Below are 14,318 nucleotides of genomic sequence, written 5' to 3' on the forward strand. Positions count from 1 at the left end.
GAGTAGCAGCAGGATAAATGGTGATTGTATGTGTAGAGTCCCGTGAGTGTGCATAGATCAGTGCAAAAATAAAATACAAGGGTCAACTCAGTCCATGTAGCCATTCTGTTAGCTATTCAACAGTCTTATGGGTTGGGGACAGAACCGTTCGGGAGCCTGTTGATGTCAGACTTGATGCACCGGTTCAGCTTGCTGTGCGGAAGCAGAGGGAACAGTTAGCAAGACGAAATGTCTCCTTTATTCTGTTTTAATTGTGTAATAACCACATCGTACCTCACCCAGGCTCAGGACCCCACCCAAACAGTAACATTGTCACCATGGCGATGCCCTCTCATTCCTCCCACGCCACAGCAGTCACCACGTCCAACATCCCCGTGGGTAAGTATCTCAATCATTGATGTTGGAGTCAAAGGCACCACGCTACTCTCTGGAGTAACATACTCCACATGTGATGTTTACTTATCTAATAAGTCATTGGTATGAGTAGAGAGACTATTTAAAAACAGTGACACATTGAATTAACATCTGCCGAACTGATAGCAACAAATTGAATTTATAGCACCAGTCCCTACGGAGGGATTTTATGTTGTGAAATGAAATTTGCACCCCATTCCACCTCCACCCTCTTCAGCTAAAGTGGTTCCCCAGCCAATAGCCCACACCTCGCCCAGGATCCAACCGGAGTACCCTGGAGAGAGGGGCAACTTGATCCCCATCTCAGGCCCCCGCTCCTCCCCCAACCCCATCACCATGGAGGCCCGCAGTGACAGCAGGTCAGAGACGGGCACGGCTAGATTTTTATTTCGGGTTGACGATAATACATGCATCAACAAGATGAGTATCTGATCCCAGAGGATAGCGCATGAAAACACTTCATGTTTCTCGATTGTCCTGGGCTACATATCAATAGTCTAAAATGTCTTCTCCTTATTTCTGCTGTACTTGGAGTACATTTCTGGTTGAAAGCTGAAAATGTTATGAAAAGGCAAAAGTTGTGTTTTTTATCTTATTCAGTTGACATGCATTCTTCCCCCCCCCCCCCCCCACACACACACAGGCAATCGGTGCCAGTGCAGTTTCAGTACTTCCTGCCTACCTACCCTTCTTCGTCGTACCCTCTGACACACACCTACACCCCCATCACCAGCTCTGTTTCAACCATCCGACAGTACCCAGGTACCACTCACCTCTTCTCATTTAAATCACTGCTTCCATATGACTCTGTAACCAATCAGATATTTGGAATTCTCGGGGTATAATGATGTTTATAATGATGCTGATGATAATGCTCTGTAATGATGATGATCATACTAGATGATGATGACCAATTATAAAAATGCTAGATAATGAAAGTACTGAACTAACTCTCACTTCAATCAAGATGAATGATCATTTTGTATTATTAAATCACTAGTTTCTTGTTCTGGCTTCCCAAGCCAGAGTCCGACCCAATTGTGGGCTAGTGTAATCTGTCTCTAAACAAGTCTCTAACCCTGTGTGTGTCAACCCCTGGTCTCTGTTTCCTGTCACCTCCACAGTAACCCCTCAGGCCCCCAGCGGCACGGCCATGCAGACCCAGACCAGTGTGGGCGTAGCGTCGGCGGTGCACCTCAACCCCATGCAGCTGATGACGGTGGACCGCATCGCTCAGATCAACACGCAGAACATCCAGCCCGCCACCATGGCCACGCAGGGCATCAAGTCAACCAACATCAGCACCCAGGGCCTGCACACGGCCACGGGTCAGATCACTGCGCAAAACATCCAACCTGTGCCCATCAACCAACAGCAGCCAGTCATTGAGAACAAGACCTCAGGTGAGTTGGTGAACAAAGAAGTTTAAGTTTCGTTTGAAGAGGTTTGAATCTATCAATTTGTATTTATAAAGCCCTTTTCACATCAGCAGATGTCAAAGTGCTTATACAGAAACCCAGCCTAAAACCCCAAACAGCAAGCAATGCAGATGTAGAAGCACGGTGGCTAGGAAAAACTCCCTAGAAAGTCAGGAACCTAGGAAGAAACCTAGAGAGGAACCAGGCTCTGAGGGGTGGCCAGTCCTCTTCTGGCTGTGCCAGGTGGAGATTATCAGAGTGCATTCCTAGGTTCCTACCTTTCTAGTGGGGGTTTCCTAGCCACCGTGCTTCTACATCTGCATTGCTTGCTGTTTGGGGTTTTAGTCTGGGTTTCTGTATACCACTGTGATATCGGCTGATGTAAAAAGGCTTTATCAATACATTTAATTGAATAGGGAGCCATTTTTATTATGTTGAACACTGGTGGACCAAGCACAGGAAGTAGCTCTTTGAGTCGTTTAGTTGGAATAGGGACCAGTATGCAGCTTGACGGTTTAGAGGCCATGACTTTTCATGAATGTGTCTAGAGATGTACGATTAGAAAATTTGAGTGTCTCCATTGATCAGTTCTGTGCAGACTCAGGACAACTGAGCTTTGAAGAAATACGCAGATTCAAAGAGGAGTCTGTAATTTGCTTTCTAATGATTATGAATTTATCACTGAAGTGAAAGACATCCTCTTTTGGGGAATGCTGCTTTTTAGTTAGCTTTGCAACAGTATCAATAAGAAATGTTGGATTGTTCTTATTTTCCTCAATTAGGTTGGAAAAATAGGATGATCGAGCAGCAGTGAGGGCTCTTCGATACTGCACGGTACTGTCTTTCCAAGCTAGTCGGAAGACTTCCAGTTTGGTGGAGCGCAATTTCCATTGCAATTTTCTGGAAGCTTGCTTCAGGGCTCGGGTATTTTCTGGAAGCTTGCTTCAGGGCTCGGGTATTTTCTGGAAGCTTGCTTCAGGGCTCGGTTATTTTCTGTATACCAGGGAGCTAATTTCTTGTGACAAATGTTTTCTTTTAGGGGTGCGACTGCATCTAGGGTATTATGCAAGGTTATATTTAGATCCTCAGTTAAGTGGTTAACCGGTTTTTGATCTCCGACGTCCTTGAGTAGGTGGAGGGAGTCTGGTAGGGCATCTAGGAATCTTTGGGTTTCTGAGAATTGATAGCACGACTTTTGATGATCCTTGGTTGGGGTCTGAGCAGATTATTTGTTTCGATTGCAAATGTAATAAGATAGTGGTCCGATAGTCCAGGAATATGAGGAAAAACATTTAGATCCACAATATTTATTCCACGGGACAAAACTAGGTCCAGGGTATGACTGTGGCAATGTGTAGTTCCGGAAACATGTTGGACAAACCCCACTGAGCCGATGATGGCTCCCGAAAGCCTTTTGGAGTGGGTCTGGACTTTTCCGTGTGAATACTGAAGTCAACAATAATGTGAATTTACCTGCCATGACTACGAGGTCCGATAGGAACTCAGCGAGGAATGCTGTGAACAGTACCTATAAAAGGTGATTGAGTAGGCTGCATAGATGTCCTGACTAGAAGCTCAAAAGACAAACGACAAAAAAAATTCTGTAAATTGAAATTTGCTGTCATAAATGTTAGCAACACCTAAGCCTTTGCGGGATGCGCGGGGGATATGGTCACTAGTGTGACCAGGAGGAAAGGCCTCATTTAACACAGTAAATTCATCAGGCTTGAGCCATGTTTCAGTCAGGCCAATCACATCAAGATTATGATCAGTGATTAGTTCATTGACTATGACTGCCTTGGAAGTGAGGGATCTTACATTATGTAACCCTATTTTGAGATGTCAGTCTCTTTCAGGAATGGAGGTCTTTATTCCAGTGAGACTGCTAAGGCGAGCGCCTGCTAGATTGAGGCACAGACACGGTCTCAATGGGGAAAGCTGATTTGACTGCGTTAGTGGCAGACTCCACTAAGCTGGCAGGCTGGCTATCTCATTGTGGAGCTGGAGGAGTTAGAGCCCTGTCTATGTTCATAGATAAGATGAGCACCCCTCCAGCTAGGATGGAGTCTGTCACTCAGCAGGTCAGGCTTGGTCCTGTTTGTCGGTGAGGGCCAATCAACACATTCTTTCTTTTGGGAGGGGCAGAAAAGTTTTCAACCAGCGATTGAGTTGAGTGTAAATCAGTTAGACTCTGCTGTAGAGCTCATCACTCCCCCTAACTGGCCGACATCTTTGTAGCTGATTTACACGCTCAAGCTATTTTGCCCTTGGTGACCTCTGACTGTTTCATCCTAACATCGTTGGTGCCGACGTGGATAACAATATACCTTTACTCTCGACACTCGCTAGTTTTAGCCTCAGCCAGCACCATCTTCAGATTAGCCTTTACGTCAGTAGCCCTGCACCCTGGTAAACAGTGTGTGATCGCTGGATGATTCTTTAAGTCTAATATTGCGGTTAATTGAGTCGCCAATGACTAGGGTTTTCAATTTGTCAGAGGTAATGGTGGGAGGCTTCGGCAGCTCAGACCCCGTAACGGGTGAAGGAAAGACCTGAGAAGGCTCGGCCTCTGACTTCGACTCGTTGCTTAATTGGGAGGACCCGTTAGAAAGTTTCTATCGGCTGAATGAGCGACACCGGTTAAGCATGCTGACAGCATTTCTTTCCATTAGCCTTGAGAAAATTGTCCGGCTGCGGGGACTGTTCAGGGGAATTCATACTACAGTACTAGCTGTACTTACTGGTGGCACAGACGTTGTTTCATCCTGGCCTAACGCTTGCAACACAGCTATCTTCACCAGTAAGTTCTGATAGTTCTCCTGTATGATGAGTACAACGACTGCAATAAGATGGCATAGTGTTAATGTTTCTACTTAGCGTTTTCGGGTTGGTGGAGGTTCTGTAGAACCATGTCCAGATAAAAAGTATCTGGGGTGAAAAAGTTGAGCGATGGAAAAAAAAAAATGAAGATGTTGGTTGTTACGTACGCCTCTTGGCGGAGGGAACACAACACCCTGCCACAACACAACTCAACACCCTGCCACAACACAACTCAACACCCTGCCACAACACAACACCCCGTGGAGTGAAAAAGGTGTGTGATTGTAGGTGCGGGGAAGGATGACAGAAGCAGAGAGAAATACAGTTTGCAGGGAATTTATTCTTCATTATACACATTAAGGTGGGGAAAAGGGGCTGGACAGAACCAAAGAAAGTAAAAGTAAGAGTCCCCTCTCCTACCTTCCCACAGCTTACCTAACCTTTAGCACCAACTGGCACCTAACCAAATACAGGTGGTGGTCCACCCAGGTCTTACCTAACCTTTAGCACCAACTGGCACGCTAACCAAAATACAGGTGGTGGTCCACCCAGGTCTTACCTAACCTTTAGCACCTAACCAAATACAGGTGGTGGTCTGCCCAGGTCTGACCTAACCTTTAGCACCAACTGGCACGCTAACCAAAATACAGGTGGTGGTCTGCCCAGGTCTGACCTAACCTTTAGCACCAACTGGCACGCTAACCAAAATACAGGTGGTGGTCCGCCCAGGTCTGACCTAACCTTTAGCACCAACTGGCACGCTAACCAAATACAGGTGGTGGTCCGCCCAGGTCTGACCTAACCTTTAGCACCAACTGGCACCTAACCAAAATACAGGTGGTGGTCTGCCCAGGTCTGACCTAACCTTTAGCACCAACTGGCACGCTAACCAAAATACAGGTGGTGGTCCACCCAGGTCTGACCTAACCTTTAGCACCAACTGGCACCTAACCAAAATACAGGTGGTGGTCTGCCCAGGTCTGACCTAACCTTTAGCACCAACTGGCACCTAACCAAAATACAGGTGGTGGTCTGCCCAGGTCTGACCTAACCTTTAGCACCAACTGGCACGCTAACCAAAATACAGGTGGTGGTCCACCCAGGTCTGACCTAACCTTTAGCACCAACTGGCACGCTAACCAAATACAGGTGGTGGTCCACCCAGGTCTGACCTAACCTTTAGCACCAACTGGCACCTAACCAAAATACAGGTGGTGGTCCGCCCAGGTCTGACCTAACCTTTAGCACCAACTGGCACGCTAACCAAAATACAGGTGGTGGTCCGCCCAGGTCTTACCTAGTGTGCATAGACAGATTCAATACTACGGGTTATGTATGCCCGCAGGCCTCTTGCCTAAACACTCCCAAGGTGTGTTCCGCTACCCCCCCTGGGAACAAATGAAACAGAATAATTCACCAATACTTTGAACAATTTCAATAAACCAAAGTACTAAGTCCTATGGCATACACATACCTCTGCAGAAGTGGCTACAAAATACTTTCAACAACTTATACAGACCAACACAGGACATACAAAGAAGCTCTCTCCTCCTGACAAAAGAACACTGGCTTTTATCCAGCTGGAGAAGGAGTTGTAATTGCAGACCGCTGTATCCCTTGACGACGAGAGGGAGGGGTTAGAGCTCCAATCTGCGATGGGGTCAACCAATTAGCTGCTTTTGGAATCCAGGAAGCCATTTCTTGAAATACACACACACACACACACACACAAACCCACAACACCGAAACTGGGGAACGTAACATTGGTAAATGTATTAAAAGTAAAAACCAAAAAGTTGGCAGATAGCCAAGTAGCAACAGACACACAACAACATGGAGACAAGTCCAGAATTGTCGAGTCTGAGATTTACATATTATGAATATAATACATATATCATTCTACAGATTTCCTCCACTCTCTAAAGTTCTCATGATATTAATTTATAGGTTCAAATTAATTTAGTTGTCTGGAAAAAATACACTAACATTGTTCTTTATTCTTAGTTGTGTTAGCAGACGGGTCCACTCTGGTAGCCAACCCCATTGGCCAGACGTTCGGCAGCACCCAGTCTTCCACCTGCATTGGGCAGACACACCCCCAGAACACTGGGCCTGGTGCCCCCACCCTGCTGTCCTCCCCCCGGCCTAGCATCCTGCGCAAGAAGCCTGCCAATGAAGGGTGAGTTTAGAACACCCCTCTGTTTTCCTCTGGATGCTACAACTTACTAGAGCAGTGGTCCTGGCGAGCTACGGGGTGTGCATGTTTTTGTTCCAGCCCAGCACTAACCCGTTTCTGTTTGCCCTATAAAGGTCTGCTGTGAGGAAGAACCTGATCCCAGAGGCCACCAGCCCCAGGATAGATGGAGGCATCAGGCCTGCATCAGGGTAGGACTTAGCACAACACCTTGTTAGTAGGCCCTGATCACAGTAGATGCTGATTACACACGCTGGTATCCTCAGTAGATGCTGATTACACACGCTGGTATCCTTCAACTACATCTTGTAGTTAAAAATGATTTTTGTGATTGATATCTTCCCTGTTCACCCAGTATGAAGCACAAGGCTGATCTCCATGTGTCCCTGGCTCCCCCGTTGACGTCGTCCTCCATGGAAGCGCTGCCCAGCCATCAGATCAATGAGCAGCAGCCCTCTCAGCCAATCCAGACCCTCCTCTCAGTGTCCGCACCCCCACACTCCCAGCCTGGCCCCGCCATGTCCGCCATTACTCCACCAATCTCGTCTATGGCCAACGTGGTGGTTCCGCCTACACAGGCAGCGGCCAGTAGCACAGCGGCATGTGGAATAAGCTCCACCCTCCCTGAGATCAAGATAAAGCAGGAAGTGGAGCCTATGGATACCTCCAAAGCAGGTACATTTGAATTGAAAGATTCATTTCTCTGTAACACTTTTTGTTTTATTGATGTCCTTCTATTGCTGATATGGTGTACGATGCTTTTACCTTTTTAAATCAGAATGAATAAGAGGGCGGGCTGATCCTGGATCATTATTCCTAGTCTGAGACACTCTGTGAATATGGGCCTCGCCCCTCATCTCCCTCCAGGTCCCCCTATGCCCCATTGCGGTGCCCCCATATTGTCCATGATGCCTGGTGGGGACGTGATCCTCGGGGCCTCCCCCAGGAAGAAGCCCCGGAAGCAGCAGCACGTCATCTCCACGGAGGAGAGCGAGATGATGGAGACCAACAGCACAGACGAGGAGAAGGTCCTGGCCAGACCACACAGCATGAGGCCCGAGAAACGCAAGTCGCCCCCCAAGGAGTACATAGGTAAGGGAACATCCCTTGTGTGTGCGATTTGTTCCTAGTGAACGGTAAACTAGCCTCAGTAACTTGGAAACGGGCTCAAGTTAACTGCAGTCTTACATAATGTTTATTGCATTCTCCTTATTTTCAGACAATAAATCGTCATTGGCTAGAGTCTACTCCTGTTGTGGACTTTGCCTAAAGATTCACTAGTCTATAAGGACAAGACTTGTACAAGAACAGCCATATTAACCCTGTGAGTGACCACTGTGTTTCTCTGCCCTGCAGATGAGGAGGGTGTGCGTTACGTCCCCACCCGTGCTCGCCCCCCGGTCACCCTCCTCCGCCACTACAGGAACCCCTGGAAGGCTGCCTATCACCACTTCCAGAGATACAGTGACATCCGGGTCAAAGGTCAGACCAACGTCTCTTATTGTTGATAACATTCAATGATAACTGTATTTCTAAAGAATGTTCATACATTCTGGGTTCTAAGAGCTTGTTGTGGTACTGAAATGCGTTTCTCGTGGGACTAACTGAAATGCGCTTCTTGTGGGACTGACTGAAATGCGTTTCTCGTGGGACTGACTGAAATGCGCTTCTCGTGGGACTGACTGAAATGCGCTTCTCGTGGGACTGACTGAAATGCGCTTCTCGTGGGACTGACTGAAATGCGCTTCTCGTGGGACTGACTGAAATGCGCTTCTCGTGGGACTGACTGAAACGCGCTTCTCGTGGACAAAAATGCCAGTAATGCTCTGGAGGCTTTTTGACGTTGAATTGTTTATTTGTTGTTTTGTTTGTACAATCTAAATGACACAACAATTATTACAACAACATCACACACAAGGTTATTCTCTCTAGAGTGCATATGAAAACATTTAGAACACACACGCGCGCACACACACACACACACACACAAACCAAGAGGACTTCTTTCTATTGTGCTATGTCCACTGTGAAGCAAAACGGAAAGGAATTATTAGTATGCTATGAAAGCTAATGTCATTTGTTGTCATCACATCATTGTTAGACCTTTTCATTAGTAACGCTAGTGCGGGGAAAACACCAGTTAATTCCACTGTTCTGTTTTAGTAGTCTCCAGCATGGCTTGCTAGCAATTGACCAGTCACTTTCAAAGCACAAATATTTTATGACTAGGGTCTAGAGATTTTCCTACCCAGGAAAAACTCCTGACCCTAGTTATAATTAAATATATTAATGGTGTGTATTACTGTATTATTTTTCTGCCATTAATATAGAATTACAAAAAAATTGCTTTAAAACGGCAAGAATTTTTCTGAGCTCCATTGAGAAATGTGTAGAATTGCAGGAAATTGGCTTATATGCTACAGTTTCTCTACACCGCCAAGATGGGGGGCCTCTAAAATGTTCTAAACAAAGTTGCCGCGCTAACGCCCACCACCTAAGCCCCTTTTTGATACAGAAAAAAACCTGTATTATATTATAAAATGGCTTAATGGTGGTGTGTTGGAGGTATTACTGTATTATAAGGTGGCTTAATGGTGTGTTGACAGTATTACTGTATTATTATAAGGTGGCTTAATGGTGTGTTGACAGTATTACTGTATTATTATAAGATGGCTTAATGGTGTGTTGACTAGAGGTCGACCAATTAATCTGCATTGCCGATTTAATTTGGGCCGATTTAATTAGGGCCGATTTCAAGTTTTCATAGTAATCGGCATTGTTGGACACCGATTATGGCTGATTACATTGCATTCCACGAGGAAACTGCGTGGCAGGCTGACCACCTTTTACGCGAGTGCAGCAAGAGGCCAAGGTAAGTTGCTAGTTAGCATTAAACTTGTGTTATAAAAAAACAATCAATCTTCACATAATCACTAGTTAACTACACATAGTTGATGATATTACTAGGTTAACTAGCTTGTCCTGCGTTGCATATAATCAATGTGGTGCCTGTTAATTTATCATCGAATCACAGCCTACTTCGCCAAACGGGTGATTGATTTAACAAAAGCACAATCGTTGCACGAATGTACCTAAAAATCAATACACAGAAGTATATTTTTTTAAACCTGCATATTTAGTTAAAAGAAATTCATGTTAGCTGGCAATATTAACTAGGGAAATTGTGTCACTTCTCTTGCGTTCATTGCACGCAGAGTCAGGGTATATGCAACAGTTTGGGCCGCCTGGCTCTTTGCAAACTAATTTGCCAGAATTGTACATAATTATGACATAACATTGAAGGTTGTGCAATGTAACAGCAATATTTAGACTTAGGGATGCCACTCGTTCACTGAAAGAATAAACGTTTTGTTTCGAAATGATAGTTTTCGGATTTGACCATATTAATGACCAAAGGCTCGTATTTCTGTGTTTACTTTATTATAATTAAGTCTATGATTTGATATTTGATAGAGCAGTCTGACTGAGCGGTGGTAGGCAGCAGCAGGCTCGTAAGCATTCATTTCAACTTCCCTGCGTTTACCAGCAGCTCTTCGCAATGCTTGATCACAGCGCTGTTTATGACTTCAAGCCTATCAACTCCTGAGATTAGGCTGGCAATACTAAACTGCCTATTAGAACATCCAATAGTCAAAGGCATATGAAATACAAATGGTAGAGAGGGAAATAGTCGACACGTCATAATTCCTATAATAACTACAACCTAAAACTTCTTAACTGGGAATATTGAACCAGTAGCTTTCATGTTCTGAGCAAGGAAATTAAACGTTAGCTTTTTTACATGGCACATATTGCACTTTTACTTTCTTCTCCAACACTGTGTTTTTGCATTATTTAAACCAAATTGAGCATGTTTCATTATTTATTTGAGACTAAATAGATTTTATTTATGTATTATATTAAGTTAAAATAAGTGTTCATTGTTCATTCAGTATTGTTGTAATTGTCATCATTTTATATATATTTTTATTTATTTTTTATTATTTTTTAAATCGGCCGATTATAATCTCTATATGCTTTTTTTGGTCCTCCAATAATCGGTATCGTCGTTGAAAAATCATAATCGGTCGACCTCTAGTGTTAAAGGTGTTACTGTATTATTATACGATGGTTTAACCCTATCAGACCCGAGACGCTAGCAAAAATCACCTTTTCATTTATCTGACCTTCATTTATGTGGCTGTCCAGCACTTATATTTAGCTTCACAATGAAGTGTTTTTACCATTTTTCTTTTCAGGGTAACCAGGGCTACAAGTAGAACACAAAATAATTTGACAAATAGTTGCATTCATGAATTTTATTCACAAATGTCAATAACAAAAATAAGATCTGCCAACGCAAAAACCTGTTTAAAAATCTATTTATATGAATGCTGTAAGTACAGAAATTGTTTGCTCATTGGGAAATTAATATCCACTAGCCAGTGACAACTGTTTGGAGTTTGACAGCAACTGTGAGCTTATTACAGTATTATTGACATTATGTCCTGGGATTTCCTACAATCTTCTATAACACCTTCCCTTCTAATGACTCTTCTGTGGCTTGTGAGCATCATAGAACAAAACATGTCACATGTTCATGAGTCTTTTCATAAGTAGCTTTTAATAGTTTGAGCTACAAACTATTCGGGGGTGTCTCAAACACCACTAGCTCAGCCTCAATCCCACAGACTAATGGTTGGTATCTTCGGATGCAGAAGAAATGGGCAAATGCAACGTTATACCACGGAAGTATGTAGCTCATTGGGTTAATGGTGTGGGACTCATTGGGTTACTTCCACAGGTCTTCCCTGTGGCTCAGTTGGTAGAGCATGGTGTTTGCAACGCCAGCATGGTGTGTGCAACGCCAGGGTTGTGGGTTCGATTCCCACGGGGGGCCAGTACAAAAAGAAATGAAATGAAATGTATGTATTCACTACTGTAAGTCGCTCTGGATAAGAACGTCTGCTAAATGACGTAAATGTTAATGGTGTGTTGTTGAAGGTATTATTATATTATAACATGGCTTAATGGTGTGTTGTCATGGTTTCAGAGGAGAAGAAGGGCACCCTGCAGGACGTAGCCAATCAGAAGGGGGTGGTGTGCAGAGCGCAGGGCTGGAAGATGCACCTGTGTGCTGCACAGCTCATGCAGCTGGTGAGAAACGCTTCCCTTTTACGTGCAGTTAGCTGAATTTTAAGCACCACAAAAAGAGATCCTTGGAGTTATGAAGTTGGCGTGAAAAAGGGTGACTCTTAAAGTTATCCAAGTGGATCTCATTGTCTCTCGTCGTTTAGCACCACGGCCGTCTGCGCTGATGGTGCTTCATGGCAACGCGTCACATTGTATGACGTAGCTGTCGGAAGAAAAGAAGTGGTTCTATACCCATATTTTCTTAGAACAAGATACAGTAATTGTCCTCCTGAATAGCAGTCATTTGTGACGTCAATCATGTTGTATTGGTCTCTCTATTGTATCCCCTCTCTATCCCCAGACTAATCTGGAGCATGACGTGTACAGCCGCCTCACTACCCTCCAAGAGGGCCTGATCCCAAAGAAGAAGGCCGGGTCAGATGATGACATGCACCGTATCAACGAGCTCATACAGGTCAGAGGTCATACACGCAACAACACAAAGGAAATCCATGCACGTCTGCTGCTCATGGGGAGGCCCAGAGTTTTCCCAGAGCTGGTTACTTGACCAGGAAAAACTCTGGGCCTTAGTTATAGCCTACAAACCAAACAGGTTTTCCTGAGCACACGTTTAATCACAATATCTAAGAACTCACTATTCCCATAAACACTGCTACTACACTCATATTAAAGCCAGGCATGCTGCCCTGTAGCAGTATTTGGTCTGATTTGTTTAATCAATTCCACAGGCAGGTGTATATCATTTCTGAGGGCTCAAGGGAAAATCTACCTGGGCCTTTGTTATGAATGTCAGTCAGCCATCTTGAATTGTCTCTCCCTCCCCCCAGGGTAACATGCAGCGCTGTAAGCTGGTGATGGACCAGATCACTGAAGCTAGAGATGCCATGATGAAGGTGCTGGACCACAAGGAGAAAGTCATGAAGTTAATCAACAAGAACGGCGGAGCGAAGAAAGTCAACAAGCTGAAGCGCAAGGACAAAGCCTAGAACAGAGGGGGTACCAAGTTTAGGCTAACCCCTGTACCCTTGTCTTTCTAAAGACGGCTCTAGTCTACACCCCTCACTGATATGACCATAGACCACTGGTAGATTTGAGTCAGTATGGCGTCTGGGGTTACTCGTTAGCTGTGTGCAACCGTCCGACCACGTTTGACCTAGAACTGAGAACCAAGTGGTCGGCAGAAGGAACATATTAGGAACAAACACGGTTCCGCTACGTCCAAGGGAGGAGCTTGTCAATGGACAGGAATGTACAAGTATTAAGCACATATCAGGAAGTTGGTATGTTCTCAGTTGTTGATTGGATGGCTGGCAGAATTATTATGATTTTGATGGTTGAATGATGGTCTAGAGGGGATGCAGTGTCTGTTCAATTGATACCCTGGAACATTGTGTGATCAATATGGGTTGTTTATTAAACTATCAAGTACTTATTGCGTAATAAATGTGTAAAACAGTACAGTGTATTTATCCTTCACTCCTGAAAAATCACAAGTATGCTACCAAGTTCAGTCATTGGAAATGTCACTCTACGGTCCAAGTAAAGTGTTGTATATCACAGTATTCAACAGATCTTGGGACAAATATGTGTCAAATACTTGTGTGCTTGGAGTTAGCTGCCTGGTCAACTAAATCAAGCACATCTTAAGTATTTGACCCCAGGCTAAATGTATTCTCTAGTAATTACAAATTGTAAAAGAAAGTGCAACTGTAATCTCTTTTAGAACTTTCACTGAGTGTTACTCAATTTGGGAGTAAAATGTTCAAGGGATGCCTTTTTGTCATGTGCTATCAGCAGCTGACTACACTGAAAACCCAATCAAACTCTTATCGGGACAAAGAACTTTCTGGGGCTTAAGCTTGGAATGTTGAACAAGTCTTATTTTGGTTTGTGGGTAAACTGAAAGATATTAAAACTGCAACAGTTTTATTCTTGGCAGTCTGACATTTCAAATGAAGAAATAGCAGAGTAATTTTCCATCACATTATGTGGAACAATATAAGACTTGTGCTTTTTTTTTTAGGTGCCTCAGTTGTCAGAGTTAAAGCTTGTTAGTTTTAGGTCCCCATTTTGAAAGCTCTGCCGTTTCTACAGCATGGCACATTTTTAATCTCCTCAATCATACAGTATGATGCCTCTGGTGGTTGACTCCATGAGTCTACATTAAAGTCAAGTCCATCTGTTGTCCTCATAGTCACTACATGTCTATTGCTGTTCTAATTCTAAGTATCTAAGCATGCAAAAAATATTGCTGGACAGTCAATGAGTAGTGTCTCGTTATAGAGTTATTTGCTGAAGAACACAAATTAACGGGGAAT

The 14,318-nt window shown here is 44.2% G+C and overlaps 1 protein-coding gene across 4 annotated transcripts in view; it reads left to right on the forward strand.

Moving 5' to 3' along the window:
• LOC106599142 (histone deacetylase complex subunit SAP130) overlaps positions 1-13,458 on the forward strand; it is an 18,640-nt gene extending 5,182 nt beyond the window's left edge. For all 4 annotated transcript variants that reach the window (XM_082973315.1, XM_014190248.3, XM_082973313.1 and 1 more), the window contains 12 exons: positions 283-378; positions 632-773; positions 1,058-1,176; positions 1,539-1,817; positions 6,657-6,831; positions 6,963-7,037; positions 7,202-7,521; positions 7,714-7,938; positions 8,203-8,328; positions 11,900-12,003; positions 12,341-12,454; positions 12,828-13,458. In XM_082973315.1, the coding sequence (XP_082829441.1) occupies positions 283-378; positions 632-773; positions 1,058-1,176; positions 1,539-1,817; positions 6,657-6,831; positions 6,963-7,037; positions 7,202-7,521; positions 7,714-7,938; positions 8,203-8,328; positions 11,900-12,003; positions 12,341-12,454; positions 12,828-12,986 (1,934 nt within the window). In that variant the 3' untranslated portion in view covers positions 12,987-13,458. The remainder of the gene's footprint in view (positions 1-282; positions 379-631; positions 774-1,057; positions 1,177-1,538; positions 1,818-6,656; positions 6,832-6,962; positions 7,038-7,201; positions 7,522-7,713; positions 7,939-8,202; positions 8,329-11,899; positions 12,004-12,340; positions 12,455-12,827) is intronic.
• The last annotated feature ends 860 nt before the right edge of the window (positions 13,459-14,318 follow it).

This window comes from Salmo salar, chromosome 03, assembly GCF_965601325.2.
Source record: "Salmo salar chromosome 03, fSalSal1, whole genome shotgun sequence".
In the NCBI taxonomy this organism is placed as follows: Eukaryota; Metazoa; Chordata; class Actinopteri; order Salmoniformes; family Salmonidae; genus Salmo; species Salmo salar.